We start from the raw sequence: 17,708 nt of genomic DNA, 5'->3' as shown, positions 1-17,708 counted from the left end.
ATTGGTTTTCTTCCATAGAAGACACTTCCCCCCCCTTTTTTTTTTAAACTACTTAAAGTCACCCTGTTCTGTAATCAAGGGTTGAAAAGTCATAAATTAGAGTCATGTCGGATGTGTCGCGGGGTATGGGAGCTCATTACTGCAGAATCTAACTTGTGGGGAAATACCTGGCCTCTGTGCAACACGGAGGAGGGGAAGAGGGAATCTTCAATCCTTTGCTTTTCAGTTACGTGTCCTTGGAAAAATGTAATTACCCTCATTACCTTCAGCGTGTTTATAACTCCTGTTGCTGTGCATTGTGCCAATGATTTTAATCAAATCACATGCTTCAGGGATTCAGCTCATCAACTCCGAGGGGTAAGAAAGAATTTACCCCTTTATGCTTTTTTTTTTTTTCTTCTTTTTTTTTCCCCACTGATGTGCTTGGCTGTGCAGTCTTGCTCTGGTGCTCGAGTCACACTGACAGCCAGATCTGAGGGTGGAACTGAAGCTTCCCCCAGGTCAGCTGAACCAGGAACATTGGATGATGTTCATTTTCCTCTGCAGCACTGGGCAGGGACTGTGCAGCTTGTTTGCTTGCTTGTTTAAAAAGAAGTACAGTTTATCTGATGTGCTAGTCCTTGAAAAGTGAAATAATATATTGAGTATGCAAAGACTTGGACTTGTCAGGAGTTACCAGATTCTGGCAAGGCAGCTGTTAAAACCGTATAATCCTAAACGAGGTAAAAAAAAACCCCAAAAGACTCTTGACAGTTGCGCCTGTTTCATGGGATTTGACGAACACTTAGTTTCTCTGCATATGCACGCACACACGGAAAAAAGAGAAAGGTAAAGGCCTCGGCTTCCACTTTTACATGGGTTTGGAACAGCATGTTCCCTGCTTTCCCTCAGCGTGGTGGGAACGAAAGTGGGCCTGAAGACCTCAGTCCTCATGGGAGTGAAGCCAAGTGCATGCCACAAGCCTGGAGCCCTGCCAGGCCGCCCACCCTGAAGCGGGTACGGGGGTACCATGGCCTCCCTCTGAGACAGCCGATCTGACGGGGGTACCACCGTCTCCCTGAGGGGGCTGGGGGCGCTCGGGTTTCGGCTCCAGACCGGCAGCAGCCAGCCCCTCCGGGTCCCACCCGCGGCGTGCGGCAGGTGCCCCCGGGGACCCCCGACTACGGCCCGGGCCAGGCCGCCGGTCAGGGCCGCCCCCCGGGGCGCGGGGCGGGTCCGGGCGGCGGGGCAGGCCCGGTCCGGCGGCACCGCCCCTCGCGCTGCCCGGCGGGGCGGGGGCGCCGAGAGCCCCCGGGGCGGCCCTGCGCTGCGCTCCGCGCAAGCACCGTCCGCCGGCGCGAACAAAGGCGGCGGCAGGCGGCGGTGGCGGCGCGGCCCGTGCGCGGCAGCTCCCCCCGCCTCCCGCTTCCTGGGCCGGGCCGGGCTGGGCGAGGCGAGGCGGCCTCCGCGCCCCCGCCCCGCCCCGCCGGCGCGGAGCGGAGCCGCTGCCGCCGCCGCAGCAGCGCCGGTCGCGGGGCGCGCTCGCCGCCCGTCGCAGGAACTGCATGTGCGCGGGAGGAGCGGCGGAGGATGGCAGTGCTCAAGCTCGCCGACCAGGTGGGCGCCGCGGGGCGGGCGGGAGCGGGGCGGCGGGCTTTCCCTCAGCCTCAGCCTGCCGCGGCAGCGCGCCCCGGCCCAGCCCGGCTCCGCGTTGTGTGGGGCGGCCGAGCCGCCGGGGGAGGTCCTTCTCCTCAGCCGGGGGCTCTGCGGGGCCCGCAGCGGAGGCGGCCGGGGGCGGCGCGGTCCCCCCTTCCCCGGGGGCGCCGCCACGGCTGCTCGCCGTGCGGTGCCGGCTCCCCGCTGCCCCCCCGCCCGCCGAGCCGCCGCAGATGCGCTTCTCTTCCCCTCCCGGCGGACATTGTCTCCGCCCGCGCAGGCGGCGTGTGCGGGCGGGCAGGCCGGGGCCGGGGCCGGGGCCGGGGGCGCGGGGCCGGGCAGGGCGCAGCTCCCCGGGCGTCGCGGCGGCGGCAGCCGGGTACTCGCCGCAGGCGCTCGCCCGTCCCCCGCCGCGCAGCCGAGCGCGCCGCCGTCGCCCCGCGGTCTTCGGTGAAATCCTGACATCTCCCGTCGGCGGGGTGGGATGGAAGTGGATGTTGGCTCGTTTCGAAAGGCCTCTTGGCTCTGCTTATCCTTCCTTGGGATTTCTCCCTCGTTTCATTGCCGTGCCATACGTATAAATTATTTTTCTTGTCGCCTTTTTACTTAGGAAGTGCCTATTCGGGTTAGCTGTCGCTGTTGTTTGCAGGCTACTAGGAAAAACCATAGTATTAAACCCTTAGATCGTGTTAAATTTAGCGATGGGCAGACAGCTGTAATCAGTATTAAAGTATTCCTTATCGCTAGTAGTTAAAAGCATTTAAAAATATTTAGTAAATTGATATTATGGCTCCCACATCCTGATTTATCCACATACTCTACCAACTGTTACACCCTTTGTGTGCTTTAATCTGCTATTTTTAATTTAACGTGGTCTGCCTGTGATCTGCAGTGTGGGTGTCCTGCAAGCCTCAGACCTTCCTGTTGGGTTCAGGACTGTCTGCACCCAGCCCCTCTCCAAATACCCCTTACTTATAGATCACAGGCCTCACTCGCAGTCTATTTATGCTTTTCTAAGAAAATCTTCCACATGCACAAAGCCGCTACATAGCACGTTGAAAAGAGTTTTGAAAGGAAAAAAGGATAAAGCCGCTTCTAAAGTAAAAGCGGCACTGTGTGACCAAGCATGGTCTATAACGCGTTTTCGTGTGTAGCAGAAGGCAGTATTTATGGGCTGTCTCCTGATGTGTCCCTCGAACATCCTCATCTTTAGATGTGGTGCTTATGACCGGCAAAGAAAATGTTTCACGCCATGAGGCTTCACTACCCTGTGGTGCACAGACTGAGTCTCATAAAGAGATTCAGGTAGGATGTGCGTATTAAAAATCCAAACAGCAAGCATTAATATTAAAAATACATACATTATGGAGGACCAAAATTGTACCATTTCAGTGCTTTTTACATATTTAATGAAGCCCTTGAATTTACTGCCTTTAGAGTTTTTAAACCTTTGCTGGAATCTTGCAGCAAGGATTTTGCTTCAGCAGCAGCGGTAGAAGTCAAAACAGATTTAAGTCAAGTGGATCACGTCTTGACGAAGTCTGTATTGCTATAAAAAATGGTAGGCTGTTGTCTTAGCGTTCTGCCTTTTCTTCTCTTCTGAGAACCCTCAAAGCTGAGGGACGAGGCTCCTTGCAGCTGCCGTTACACCCCTGCAGCATGCCTGCTTTGGGGATGCTCCGAATATTGGTGGATGCTCATGGTGGTTCCTGGTCAGGCTGTGGCCTGGGACACGATATGACAGGCTGATAGTTTTTCTTTGTGGGTATGTGTCTCCTGTCATTTACAAAGGGATATATTGGTCTCCTGTACTCATCCTACTGGATCTCTTTTGATTTTCTTCAGTTTCTTCATCAGATCTTTTTCTTCTGAGAGACTGGAGGAGGGGGAGGATACATTCAAAGCTGGCTGTGGTGCTTCCTCTTAAGCTGAGTGCAGAAGTTTACATGTGCCTGTTTCTGTGTATTCGGAGCCGTTGCTGGCAGAGCCTTTCCAACATGCAGCCCGAGCAGTTGTAACCAAGGCACTGGGGCTGTGCGGCCTGCAGCAGCAGCTCTGTGTGCATCAGGCCAAGCTGTACTTTTCATCTACATCAGGTTCGAAGAGTGCCGTCCCTAGGCTGGCCCACCTCTAACTAAAAGAGACACAGTAGCAGCAGCCCCACATGTTTATAGACAGACCTAGGCAAAACAGAGGTGAAGCTGGGACGAAGAATGACGTGCCTGGGAGGATTTGCATTCCTGTAACAACTCCTACCCATGCTCATACTCACTGCGGCTGCAGGAGCAGGCTCCTTCTGCGTTTCTTCCTGCTCTTAAGGATCGAGGCAATTGTGGCAGTGATAACTTGCAGCGATTCAGGAAACCATTTCCTTTTGCTTAAACACCAGAGGCCACAGCAGTCCGTGTGCTTGCAGTCCCCTGCAAAGGGAATTACAGTACGTAGGGTGCTGCGTACCACGCGTACCTGCAGCCATTGGGACCTGGGCTGCTGTGAGTGTGGGCTGCTTTTTCTGCACTGAGTGTGAAGTCTGGTTCAGGTCTTAGTTGCGATGCTCAGGGGAGGTTCACTCCGAAACAGAGAGCTCTCTCCTCTGCTTGTCGTTGTGATTTCTGTAGCGCGTGCTTTCCTCTGGATCCATGACTTTCTTGACCAGTGAGGAGAGCTTCGTGTAGGAGACAACTAGAGAACCCCCACACTGAGAATTTAAACACATGTTTCTCTAAGTAACCTGTTTCCTCCTCGCCTCCATTCTTGGCTTCTCTTACCAACCGCATCTAACAGCACGTGGAGCGTTCAGATAGATGAGAAATTAATCACACAGTTTCTCATACGGGCTTTGAAGACAGACTTTCATTATTGCTTCTTTTTTGATATAGCTGAAAGGTTATTGCTATGCTTAATCCTTCAAAGAGATTATAGGTACTTTGGCTGCATTCACTTCTTAGGCAGGAGAGCTTAGTTTAAGAGTTGAGCATTAGTGTAGGTTACTTGAATTTGCTTCCAGTGACGGTAATTGCTAGCTCATCAGTCGGGCCACGAGAAACCCTTAAATCATTTAACCACAGGAAGTATATTCTACCATCATTCATTTCTGCATGAATTTCTTCCAGGCCTTCCTTTCTTCAGTAACCCCCCACTAGCCATTTTTGAATGACTAAATGTTAAGCTGAAAACAACCTAAGATAATTCATAAAACTTAAATTAAATGCCTAGGATTGTAATCTTTGTCTGTAGTAGTGTGTCTGTGCAGTTGTAAGTGTTCTGATCTTCTAAATATTGCAGTTGTCATATACAAATATTGCAAAACTTACTCTAAATCTTAAAACTTTTGTCCGTTCATTTTTTTTTTTTACCATCTCTGCAGTGAATGGTGATTACAGCAAGCATGCCAATTGCTTTAAGGACTGAAAAAAATTTTTTTTTCAATTCTAAGAGTTATTACTCTGTTGTTCCCCATCCAGTTTATTGGTTGTACCTTTTCCATTTTGGTAAGTGTTAGTATTTTATATTATGTGAGGGTGCAGTTGTATGTGATAAAAGCCTCTGCATTTAAGCTAGAGTTCAGAAGGAGCAGAAGATAAGTGCTTCAACAAGTGGGTGGCCAGAGGCTTTCAGGTGTGAGTTGCACTGACACAGTTTGAGCCTGGCTCTGCATGTATGACAGGGCATGAAAACCCTTGCTGTGCCCCTCAGGTGCTGTTTGAGGAACCTGCTTGCTGCAGCTCTTCATTCCTTCCTGTATTTTGAGTTGCCATTCCCTCCTTCTCATGAGTCTCCTTTCCCCTTCACCAAAGCTCTCTAAGGGTGAAAGTATCAATTGGTTTTTGACTTTTGTGGCTGCTTTTTGAGCAGTAGTCTTGCCTGGGCCTACCTCTCTCCTGTCCTCTGAGTAACCACCAGGCGCAGGGTGTTTCCTGCCACTGCTCTCCCTGCCCGCTGCCTGCAGGTCTTTGCACGGCTTATTCTTCATACTTGCATCAAGTAACTTGGTTTCTTGAGAACTGTTTGTTTGCCACTTGCAAACTTTTCAAGGGAAAGCCTGTTAGTCAAAGTCCTGCTGAGTGTGCTTTTAATCTTCAGGGTTTCCGTTGACGGTTCTGGGCAGCAAACACAGACAATTGCTCCTGTCAGCGCTCTGTTGAGAGGGTAAAATATCTTAAAATATTTCTCTATATAACCTTCTGTGAGTTAGCTTTTGGAAAATTATTTTGGAAGAATCTAAGTTTCTGTAGTGTCTCCATCTCATTTCCAGGCTTGCCTTGCCAGCTGAGGCCCTCCTTGCAGGATTGCCAGCAGTGCCCACAGGCCTGCAGGTTGTCTCCGTAGCTAACTCCATCCTCTTCTTCCTTTTTAAAGCCAACAAAGTCACTCCGTGCGTGGCTGTGTTTGATTTGGGATGCCAGCTCTCGGCCTGCACAGACCGAGTTGCCTTCACACGCCTCAGCACAAATGCACCCATCGTGCGGCATCGGAGGCAGTGACAGTCGGAGTGGCTTGTGTGTGGGGACGTCCTGCTTGTTGATGTCTGTCAGAGGCTGATGGAAGCTCTCCCCTGCCTAGCTGTTGAGTATAGTTACGCATGTTTACAGGGAAAATGCATCATTCTGTCTTTGAAAGACACTGAGAATGTTTTCTATAAAAAAAAAAAAATTAAATGGGAAGTTACCTAGAGGTGAAGCCTGCACAGCTACTTTTAAGAGATGTAGTGCTTAGTGTTTTTACGCCTGCACCACCAAATTCAGTGGGAAGCTTGCTGTAAATCTGAGACAGACACAGGCTCTGTCTAGCTGTGAGCTGGTGCACCTGGGGGGTCATAATTGACTGTGACTTCATTGTCACCAGCTCAGGCCCTGTATGTACAAAACAACAGAATTATTTTTAGGCTACCCTTACAAGCATGCATATGCGTGCGTAAGGATAATGAAGCCCAGATAAATGGTTAGTGTGTGCACTTAGGCTGCTATTAACTGCAAAACCTCATCCTGTCTCCTGGTATTTGCCTGTTGTCCTTGATTGCTGAGAGTAATGCAGTGTGACTAGAACTGAAAGGACCACTTCTCTCCCTCCCTTTCCCAAATATTTTCCTGTGTTTGACAGTTCTCCGCTGACCATCAGGATCCTTTTTATTACGGTCACAGAGAAGCAGCATTAAACAGATGTTTAAATAATTTTAAACAGATGTCAAAGATCATAAAAATCGGCTGGGCAAAGGCTGGAGTTGCATCTGAATACACTTCAAAATGAATACAACAGTAACAAGTAATCTCCTAAGAAAACCAATTACATTTCCAAATGATGGTGTGTCTTTAACTTATTTCACAGTCATTCAGTTGACAAGACTGTCTTTCTGTGTATCCTTTCTCTCTGACAAGTAAAAGCATCTGAGAAGATGCCCCTGAATCTGCTGTATAAAATACGAGTAATGAACCTGTGCCCTGCAGCCACAGCCAGCCCACAGGTTAATTTGGCATGGCATGAGGTCCCACGATTCCTCCCCTCCTCATATTATTGCTAGATAATACTAAGGTGCATATTAATTTGCAGGCTGCTAAGTGTTTTTGAAAGAGCTCACAGCAAGGAAGAGATAACCCGTTTTAGTACAGAATACTCAGGTAGCCACAAAACAAAGGTAACTGTGGGGAAGGAAGAAGGAGGAATTTACCCACGGGTGTTTCTCTCTTATTTCTTGTGAAATGAAAATGTGGTTGGACCAAAATACCTCCACCATGGCAGCCATTGGCTTTCTAGAGCTGTGATGTTCCTAGGCATACCATACGTATTGCGAGATGTGGCTCTGTACATTTTAAAATAAAATAAAAACTTTGGAATAAATGGGATGCACCAGGATTCCTGCCCTTGTTCAGACCTGTAGGAATGATGGTTGCTGCCATCTGATATAGATGGCACCTGAGCTCTGACACATAGAATCGTAGCATCATTTAGGTTGGAAAAGACCTTGAAGATCGGAGAGTCCAACTGTAAACCTAACACTGCCAAGTCCACCACTAAACCATGTCCCTACACGTCTTTTAAATGCCTCCAGGGATGGTCTTTTTCAGAGGAGGTGGGGCAGGGGGAAAACTTTGACTCACCAAAGAGAGCAAGATGCGGGCTTGAAAAGGAAGCTGCTTGCTTTTTTTGGTCATGGCTTCTGTAATAAGTATCACTTTCTGATAGTTTTGTAGCTTGTTTCAAGGTAAACAAGAAGCACTTCAATCAGGAGAATTTCTGGAGTGGTGTAGCGTGCTCAAGTCTGTCATAGATATTTCTTTAGCAGAGAAATCCTCCAGAAGTTTGCTGTTAGGTAATACTGTAAGGGTTTTGCAGTGGTTGCACCTAGATGCCTGGGCTGTTTTGAGGGGGTGTGCGCCTGTCATGTTAGGATGTTAGTTTTCTTGAATTGCAGATGGCATCCAGCAAAACTTACCCTCCTGTGCGCACTTGAGGTGTGGTATTTTATCCCTGCATGACAAGTGCCTCATGACCTCTTCCTGCTCATCGCTTAAATGAAGATGTGGTTGTCATGACTACGTTTAGTAGAGAAATAAATGTTCCTCCCAGCTTGGGCGCTTGTGTAACGCCTTGGTTCGGGCAAGGTGGTGGTTTTATCTGGATCCTTGCCTGAGGGTGGGCAGACGATTTCTGTGACCCGAGAATTAAAGTGCCCAAGCTGGGCCTAGCTGGTCGCTGAACACAGCGGCCGCTTGTGCTGCGGCTCTCCTGGGCACGGTTTCGAGCCAGTGCCGCTCCATCGACAGCACCGTGGCAGTGCTGTCGGTCACGTGCTGGTCTCAGGGGCAAATCCCTGAAAGCCAGCAAAGAAAACTTTTAAGCGTTGTTTCTAGAGGTCTGGGTGTAGCTGATCCTGCTTGTTTGTTGCCGGAGAGGCAGAGACTCTGGGATGTAGTGCCGATGGGAAGGGTTTCCCTGTGCTGGCCTGCCACTCTGCGGTGTGTTCACCCGGAGGAGCTGGACCAAGTGCCTTCTCTTCCTAAAGCTGTCCCCCCAGTCAGCAGATCTCTGTTTGCTTGAGAAACGAGCAGCTTACTCTTTAGGAGCTGTCATTTCAGGCTGTCTGCAGGCTTGGGCAATATTTGTACAAAATAATTAATGCTTCAGCATATTATTTTTTTAGGCTTCTTTAATCTCGGTTGTCTAGAATTTTTTTTTTTCTTTTAGCGGTACTAATACAGGTTCTAGTGTTATCAGATGCCTACAGGAGCCAGATATTGTAGGTATAAGCCTATTAGGCAAATGTTTCAAAGTATATTCTGATAACATTGACCATTTCTTCTGTTTTTTATTCCTGCTTTTCTTCTTGAATGCCCTGCTTCACATATTGCTGCCTGTGTACGTTGCAGAACATACAGGTGAGCTAAACTTGCTGGCAGAATACCTCTGTATTTTAACCATTTAGTTTGAACGCTTATTAGCTGAAAAAAGTTGCATTTTCAGCTGTTTCCATTTTTAAATTAACAGTTTTTTTCCAGAAGTACATAGCTGACATTTGTCACTTTTTTTGTTAGCTGGAAAGCTTGGGCTGGAAAGTTCCCACAGCTGCTGTCTGTGGCTTCAGCTTTGTTTTAATTGCTGCACTAGAAACATGTAGCAGCATGCTGTTGGAGCCCTTCAGCCTGGTGATGGGTGGGAATCAAAGCATTACAAAATTACATTTAAAGGGGGAAAATTATTTTGCAGTTTTATCCAAGGGTTTGAGGTCATTATTGAAGTTTGCAAGGAGTTGGTCAACAAATTACAGCATTTAGTTGTGGCTAGGTAATTGTGACATTCTGAAAAAGTACGTGCTTTTTGATGACAGACATTTGCATGTGTTTTGCTTTTGGGGGAAGAAAAAGTCTTTCCTGGCTGCAGATGTACAACCAAAAATGGAGGCTGTTTAATACGTTTCTGCCGTGCAGTGCTGAACCTCCTAGCCTAACGTAGGCTTGTCTGCTTGATGTTTGTACTTCATGTTATGAGCTGGTTTTATGTACGGATGTGCATTTTTGTGCTGGAATTATTTGTAATGGCTTGCCTTCTTACTTTAAAAAGAGTGCTTGGGGAGAATGGCCTCACAAAGCCCCCGCTTCCTCCTCGCAGCTGCATGCTACTGCATCTTTATGAGGAAGTAACCAAAACCATAATGCTTGACTTCTGCACACGGTCTTAACAGATGTACCTGACGGCATCTATTTACTGAGCTAAGGCTTTAGCTTTTTTGCATAAAGGAGTTGGTTTCTTATGAAAAACCCTTGTACTATTGAATTATGTATGTGTAGGATTGCTCCAAGGGCCACATGTTGATATCCTTAATGAAATAGAAAGTCTGCAAATAATCGCTAGTGATGAATAATTTGCTGTTTAAGCATTACCATTTCTATTCTAGCATATTTTGTGATCTCATTATATGACCTGTTTTTTCTCCATCTTGCAGCCTTTGTAATTTTACAGACTTGTTACTTGATAAAATGTCTTTTGTCCGTGCAAAAGCTTTAGCAAAATAGTTGTTTGGTACCTACTGAGTTGCATACCTCTAACTGACGTCTTTGTAAATGAAGTATTACCAGCAGTTGAGAGCATGTAACTTGAAGAAATTTAATAGTAAAAATGTAAAAATCAACTACTGCTATCAGCAATTTATAAACTGAAGAGAAGACAGCAGTCAACTGCACCATTACATGCACAAGCTTTCACATTCTAAATATGATCAAATAATTTCTGGGAAAGGAAACTAGTGTGAACATTAATAAGCTTTTATATGCATTTTGTCATTAATAATGTAGGCAGTACCATTCAGATGGAGAACATAACCCATTTTATCATAGCGTCATTTTAAAATGATAGGCTCCTTGCCTTTCCAAGGTGGAGAGGCTGCAGATTGCCTTCTGAAATCTCATCCCCGGACGAAGTTTTGCTTTCAGCTACATTGAATCTAGACTAGCTTTGCAGGAATATCGGGAAGCTGCTTTGTATTTGTAGTAACATGCTGGTAGCAGCACCTGCCTTTCTGTGTTTCTATGTATAAAGTTCATTTTTTCCATACGTACAATAGACAAAGGTGGACAACACGTCCTTTTCACTAGTGTTTTCATTCTCACCTTCCTAGGTGTTGGGTTTTTTTTTTTTTAAATAAAGGTTATTTCTTTTGTCTTCTCTGCAGTCAGGCAGCACAGCGAAGCCATGCCTGTGCTGTTGGGGCTTGCAGGCAGCAGGAGGCTGGGTCCGCAGGCCACCAAGTTGGGCTGGTGTGTCTGCCTAAGCCAGCCCTCTTGCCTTGTGAGCTGGTGCCAGCACGGACCCTGGGATTTCGAAGCTAGGAGTCTGCAGTATTATCTGGCAAAACACTGATTTGCTCAGTGTGGTCTTTAGTTGTTTAACATGCCAAGGGTAAAAAATGAGAGAACAAAGGCCTGAAATACCCCGTATTGTCTTTGTGCTTCCAGCTGCTTTAATGTGCTTGCCAATGCGACACGCAGCATTTATCTCCAATTTAAAATAAAGAGAGGGACTTATTTAGTCATTGACTCCAGGAACATTTCCAAAGTGCTCTACCAATCAAGGAAACGTGGTGTGCCAGATTCTGCAACCATTGCCTCTGTTTGAGAGGAGCACACTTAGGTGAGTGATCCTGCTGCATCCCACTCAGCGTCAATCAAGCCTAGTATGAGGAAATGTCTTTCTTTTAACGTAGACAAGCCCTGATGCTTTAGGTATATGCGTAATCTTGCTCCTCTGTTAGGAGATGTGGCCCTGCTTCTGGTGGGGTTTTCTGCAGATGGAGCCCGTGGCTCAGATACCCTTGGCTGGAGGCAAATCTGAGATTTTTTAAGAAGCTGCCAAGGTGGCTTTAGAGGTGGGAGTGAGGGAGGAGGAGGGGGAAGAGCTGGCCTGCAGAGCCGAGGCGGAGAGCATGAGGATGCTAGGAGGAGGCAGAGGAGGAGGCAGGCAACGTGTAGCCGGAGGCGCAGTGCTGCTGCCTGATGGCACTGTCAAGAGAAGGTGGTTGTTACCCCAGTTTGCAACAGGAGAACTGGGGTGCAGAGAAACTCTGTGACCAAAGTCAGGCTGAGAAGGGAGCGGGTGACAAAGCGAGAGCCGAATCCTGATTTACCTCTTTCAGTGGCTGATTCACAGTGGTGCCCTTCCTCCCTGCAAGTTGTTTTAACACTGTTTACCGTGTGGGCTGATGCCAATCTTACGATGTTGCAAGATGAGAAATGAACGGTGGCATGCAGTTTCATAGCACAGTGTTAAATTCAATGAACATATAGTTTATTTAGATACTTGTTCTATAAAGTGTAAAATCAGCATTGGTGCTGCTTAACAGAAAGTGCTCTGTTAGGAAATGGTGTCTAGGTCACCTGGTAGGTAAAGGTTTGTTCTGGCTGATTGCAGTGGGGTGGCTGTCTTTGGTCACTAATCCTGTGTCATAGGCTTAGCGTTGTATTCTGGCAGTGCAAACGGTAAAAGTGAGATCAGCATGTTGTGGTATCAATGCCACTTGTTTAGACTAAATGTCCTAATAATCCAGGACTGTGTGGCTCTTGGCCACAGAGCGCACACACGAAGCTGAGTGGGTTCAGAGTAATGGAGATAGCCTCTCAGATATGAAAATTTGCTCTCAGTGGATCAGATGGTGCCCTTTGGGTATGTTCACACAAGGTCCATTTCATGTCAGGCTGAAACTGAGCAGTCTTCTCACTAAGTTTTTTTTATTACATGTAAATATTTATAGACATATAATCTAGTTTCTAATTAGAAAAGGGTGCTCCTTTTAAAAGCATTTTCATGAAGACTGGCGAATTTGTGCATCACCCTTGCTATCCAGAGGAGTGTTACTTCTTCTCTGCAAACAGGAGCAAATGGAGCTGAACAGATTTGTCCTCCTCCACCGAGAAGGGTAAGACTAGCTCACACAGCCGTGTGGCCTGTGTAGCTCAGAGAGTGAACTATCCAGACCTAAGTCTCTGAGGATGTGCCCACCGTTGGTGGGGAGATCGCACGGCCCAGGAGCACCCGCGTGGCCTGGTTTTGCAGGTGCAATTAGCTAGGGTAGCTGGTTACAGCAAGCCTTGCTGTAAGCCTCTTCCTACATGCATAGGCACAGCTTTCAGATTAATCAGGGATTGCATTTAGGATCTCCTGGTTCCTGTTCCTGGATAGAGTTTGCATATCTTTAATGGGTTTTTATGACTGCTTCGTGCCCTCCGAGGCAGGTATGTAATTTACCAGAGAGCTGCCTGGAAGAGGAGACACAAATGACGGCAAACCACAGAGCAGGCACGTGATCTTCAGCACTTCTTGTTCCCGCAGGGCTGGCTGAAGACAACTCCAGACAACTGTCTGAAAACCCTTGTGTGACTCCTTAGAGATGACTCTGTGCAGACACGTGGTCTCCAGCCCTTTAAAAGAGGTCTTTAAAGACCTGCATGCTTTCAGACAGTTGTCTGGAGCATTCTTCAGTTGACTCTGTTGTAGGGACAAAAATTAAAAGGATGTGGACAAGCAGGTGTAATTCAGTGCCTTAAACTTTGCTCCTTTATATTCTGCCTCCAAAAAGCTCTAGCATGGAGCAAGCTTTCACCTAGTGCCTCTTTACAGCTGCCTGTCCAGTACCCAGCAAAAAGGGAAGGCTCTGACCCACAGAAGTAACAAAATCTCTTCATGTATTATCTGGCCCTGTGAGATTATTGAACTGTTCGGTGTCTGCTGGATTGAATTGCACTGCTGCTTGCTGGGATATTGGAGCATCAAAAATAAGTGCTGTGTAAATAACTGTGCTTCAGCTGTGTGGATGCAATCCCAGGAATAAGGTTGCATTTGAGAAAGAGTGATTGTTTCATTCCTGATGCTGCTTCTGTTGGTGTATTTTGTTTGCTTTCAAGCAGTAGGCTTGGAGAGAAAACAGTCCAGATTTTTGCCTATTTTTAACAAAGTGTTTGGCTAATATGTTAATTGAACCTTGAACACACGCAGTAATAATTGTAAGGCACGGTAGATGTTTCACTAATAAGGTAATTCTCTTTGCAGAGAGATAAATAGTTTGCTCAGCCAGAGGAAAGCCTGGTTACTTGTGCCTTACCGCATAAGTTCATGCGCGTTGTATCCCCGTAGAGTTGTGCTGATCCCTGGTGTTTGTAGCATGACAAGTGGCATCAATGTAAAAGCCACCTCTCTGCCAAGGTCTGCCTTAAACAAATTTAAAAACCAGTCAGACCTAGTTTATGCTGCCTGTGCCCCTTTTTTTGGAAACAAATGTGGTTGAAGAAAAAGGTTTGCGTTACCGACAAGCCCTTAGAAGGTAGTTAAAACCGCCTGCAGGAATATAAATAGAAGGGGCTTTACTTGGTTGGGGGCATAGGTGAGGCTGCAGTAGCAAGGGTCTGTTCCCTGGTGGGCTCCTGGGACCTGATGCTCTCCCTACCTGCGTGGCAGAGCCAGGCTTGGGATGCTGTCTCTGGTTGCTCGCTCTACTGCCAGGCAGGCCTGTGTGCTGACTTGCCTTGAGATGGGGGGGACCGCCACAGGTTGGTTAAAGCCGGCGTAGCTTTATTGGCAGTGACTGCCCAGGTCCTTGCTGCTGGGAAGGGGGCACATATGTGCAAAGCATTTGCTTCCCCATCCTTAGGATTAGGGATCCAACCTATGGGCTTCTTTCTTTCACAGTGGGGATCTGCTTTGTTATGCTGCCAGCCCTTTCCCTAAACAGAGGCTAACCCTGGATTTAAAGATCCCAGAAGGGACAAAAGAGTTCAAGTGTCTTTTTGATCTTTTTTTGCTACCCTGAGGCAAAGTTAGATCATTTGCTGTGAGCTGATCTCAGTTGTGCTTGGAAATTTACTGAAACAGCTACTCCAAAATAATTATTCTGAATAGATATTTTGGTGTGGGCGCTCATATTCTTGCATAAGAATGTCTTTTGCTAGTCTATCTTAATGCACCATGGAAGTAGAATAACTGCTGACTAATTATTCAAGAATAGCTCTTTTGGTAAATGCCTGAGCACAGAAAAGCCCCACTACAAAGAACAAAGACACCCCCCATCCCACCCCGATTCAAAAGCGGAGGTTCTTCCCAAGGTATTAAAATATTTCTGTTCATTCATAGCTGTTTAGAGGAGAGCATACCAGTGGTAAGTTTTATGGTGCATGACTTAAAATATTTCATATTAATTAACAAACAAGTACCAATTAATTTTACATTATGATGCGTAAGGAGTAGACTGCAAGGAATGGTATTTAGCTGTGGCTGTTTGGCAATTATGACCTTGTATATAATAACAGACTCAATAAATTCTTGATGTGAGAGCGCACCATTAATCAACACGAAGTTAATTAACTGTGCTGCTCACACAGGAAGCACCACGCGGAACTGTCTGGATCTCTGTAGTGCTACAGGCTGAAAATGTTTGATTTGTCTGATACCTGGCTCGTTCCCACAGAATTTTCCCTCAAAACTGATGCTGAAGAGGGAGCAACGTTTCCTCTAGGTGAATGGGCTCTGCACACTGGTCCCACAGATCGTTTCTTTCTGCGGCACTGATGCTCTGGCAGACCTTAGCTGTGTCACTGTGTCACTTAGGCTTTCTGTCACCTTCATGGAGAAGGTGGAAGCAAGCCCTTGGAGGAGTGCTGGAGTACTGGAAATATAAAGGGCTCTTGCAACAATGGTTTTGGTCAGGCTAATCCTATAGGACTGCCCAGGAAATTAGGAATTGATGTTATAATTAAGAGTTATACTCATCAGCTCTCACTTAGACTTTAGGCAGTATTTTTTTTTTTTGTGGGTTTTTTTAATACTTTGAAAGATAGCCCAAAAAGGGGAAAGTGAACAAGATTCACCACACCTTCAGAGAGAAAAGCATTCCATCTCTGTACCACTCACCCCTCCACATTCCAAACAGATCTTGTCATTTTCCTGAATATGTGATGCTTAGAAATATGAAATTGGCTCAGCCTTCTGGAGTGACACTGACCATCATTTTGTTGGTTTGGTTTATTGTTGGCTCAGTGTGCATATTAATGTGAAGGATGGATTTCTAACCTGGTACTGTACATTTTTAATCATCTGGCTTACCTGCTTTTTGATGTCCTTTGAATCACTTCTTATCTGCAGTCACTGTAGACTGTGTCACAGAAGAATTCAAAGGTCTGAGCCATGGGAGTGCTTTAAGCTTTGCAACAACAATGCCCAGTAACAGTTAGTTTGGAGAGTTTGAGTGGCTCCAGTATGAGAGAAATGAGAGAAAGCATTTGACCCCAAGCAACTAGGTCTTGTTTTCTTACTGCTGGTATGTACAGCCTCCCGAGTTAGACGACTCCATATGCCCTGTTTTTATTCTGTTTTTATTCTGGAGGTTAATTTAACTTAGAGATATAGTACAAACGATGTTCTTCTTTTTTAAGTAAATGCAGTTAAGCGTAATCCTTCCTCTTCTTCCCTCTTTCTGCCACCTGGGCTGTTAGTCTTAATTACAGAATCCCATTTAGTAAATCACTAATACAAGAGTAGCTTCGTACACTACCACAAGATACGGTGACCAAATAGGGCCAGAAATAGATGAGCAAAAAATGTATAGTCTGAATCTTACTCTTCCTTCTGCCTTGCTGTGGCTGAAAATGTACTGCCTATTAATGCCTACTTTTATTGGTATAACATTTTTAGGGCTAGGAGACTTCAAAGATTTTAACTGCTCTTTACATTTTTATGTAATGATCTCTCACTTTGAGTAGTGAAGGAGGTGTTTTACTTGCTTCCTCCATCTACTGAGACAAATGGTTTCCCCATATTCACCCTCATTTATAAGGTGTCATGGAATGCTCTTAACAATTTATAACGATGAACTAATTATGGGGGCCTGGGAGTGGCAAAGGGAGGGAGAGAGGAAGAGGTTTCGCTTTAGATCTCAAGGCAGAGGAAAGTGATGATTCAGCTAATCTCTCTTCTGCAAATGAGATTTTTCTGCCGCGGCCACACAGCTTCTGTATTTGATACAAAGGTAGGCAATAATTCTTAAATGATGGAAAAACAAGTGTTCTTTTTTTTTCTCCCCAATCTGGGAAACAGAAGTCTCTGTTGAGAGACTGACACCTCTACTTATTAACCCCAAAGTGTGGCTAGTGGTTATGGCCTGGCATTCCTACTTTTCCGCTTTCCCGTCCAGCTACCTCTTTAACTGGCTGGCGTGACTCTTACCGACTCTGGCGGCTCATCCTGTACTCCAGCTGCCGTCCAGACAACACATTCAGAAATGCTGCTTCAATTAGGTACGTAACACTTTCTCAAATTCAGACTTGTGCCTAGTTTTTCACGAGCCGCAGGGGATTAAATCCAATGAATGGGCAATACTGTATTAAGCTAATATTAATGACAACTATTCCATTTTAGTACTATGGCCGATGGTCCCACATATGTATATTCAAACATGTGCACTACATAGTGCATGTATAGACCCTTAACGTATATTTTTTGGACTTCTGAGTTGCCTCAACCATGCTTTTGGTTAGAACCACATTTATTATTCCTTGTTTTGAGGAGCCCTTTCTCTCTTGCCCATATGCCAGCACAATTTGTCGTTCCTCACACCTCTTGTGTTTTCAGAGCCTGACAGAAGATGGTCTGTGCATTCCCCTGTCCCCAGCTTGTGTCACAGAGGACTTTTGAATGTTGGACTTTACTCTTCACTTCCCCCCCTTTTATGTTTTCAGCACAGTCTCTCTTTTCCTTTCTTGACACTGCCACAGTATCTGCAGTGCTGTGGAGTCAAATGAAAAGTAGCGGTTAAAGCTCCCTTTGCAGCAGTCCTTCCCTTGGGTGTGCTGGTAGAAATCCCTTGGATCTCTGCTGAAGTTTCATCATTCCCTTCATTCTTAGCTTCAGAAGAACTAGGATCATTTTCTCCTAACACCACCAAAAGACTGGAGCTGGTGGCAGTACGAGCAAGAGTCATTAGTTCTCAAATAGTTTAAGGTATCATATGTCATTTGTGGCTCATCATTCCATATGTTTCTGAAGAGACTTTCCTCCATTCATTTTGGCCTTATAAACAGCCCGTATTTCTTCTCTTTAAA

The 17,708-nt window shown here is 46.3% G+C and overlaps 1 protein-coding gene across 6 annotated transcripts in view; it reads left to right on the top strand.

The window, feature by feature from the left end:
- Positions 1-1,556: 1,556 nt before the first annotated feature.
- The window catches only part of ANKRD44 (ankyrin repeat domain 44), a 144,296-nt gene continuing 128,144 nt past the window's right edge, over positions 1,557-17,708 (top strand). For all 6 annotated transcript variants that reach the window (XM_050899764.1, XM_050899763.1, XM_050899761.1 and 3 more), the window contains exon 1: positions 1,557-1,596. In XM_050899764.1, coding sequence (XP_050755721.1) covers positions 1,570-1,596 — 27 coding nt within the window. In that variant the 5' untranslated portion in view covers positions 1,557-1,569. The remainder of the gene's footprint in view (positions 1,597-17,708) is intronic.

Source organism: Gymnogyps californianus, chromosome 7 (genome assembly GCF_018139145.2).
Source record: "Gymnogyps californianus isolate 813 chromosome 7, ASM1813914v2, whole genome shotgun sequence".
Classification (NCBI taxonomy): Eukaryota; Metazoa; Chordata; class Aves; order Accipitriformes; family Cathartidae; genus Gymnogyps; species Gymnogyps californianus.
Note: the sequence above shows the minus strand (reverse complement) of the source record. Positions and strands in the feature narration are given on the sequence as shown.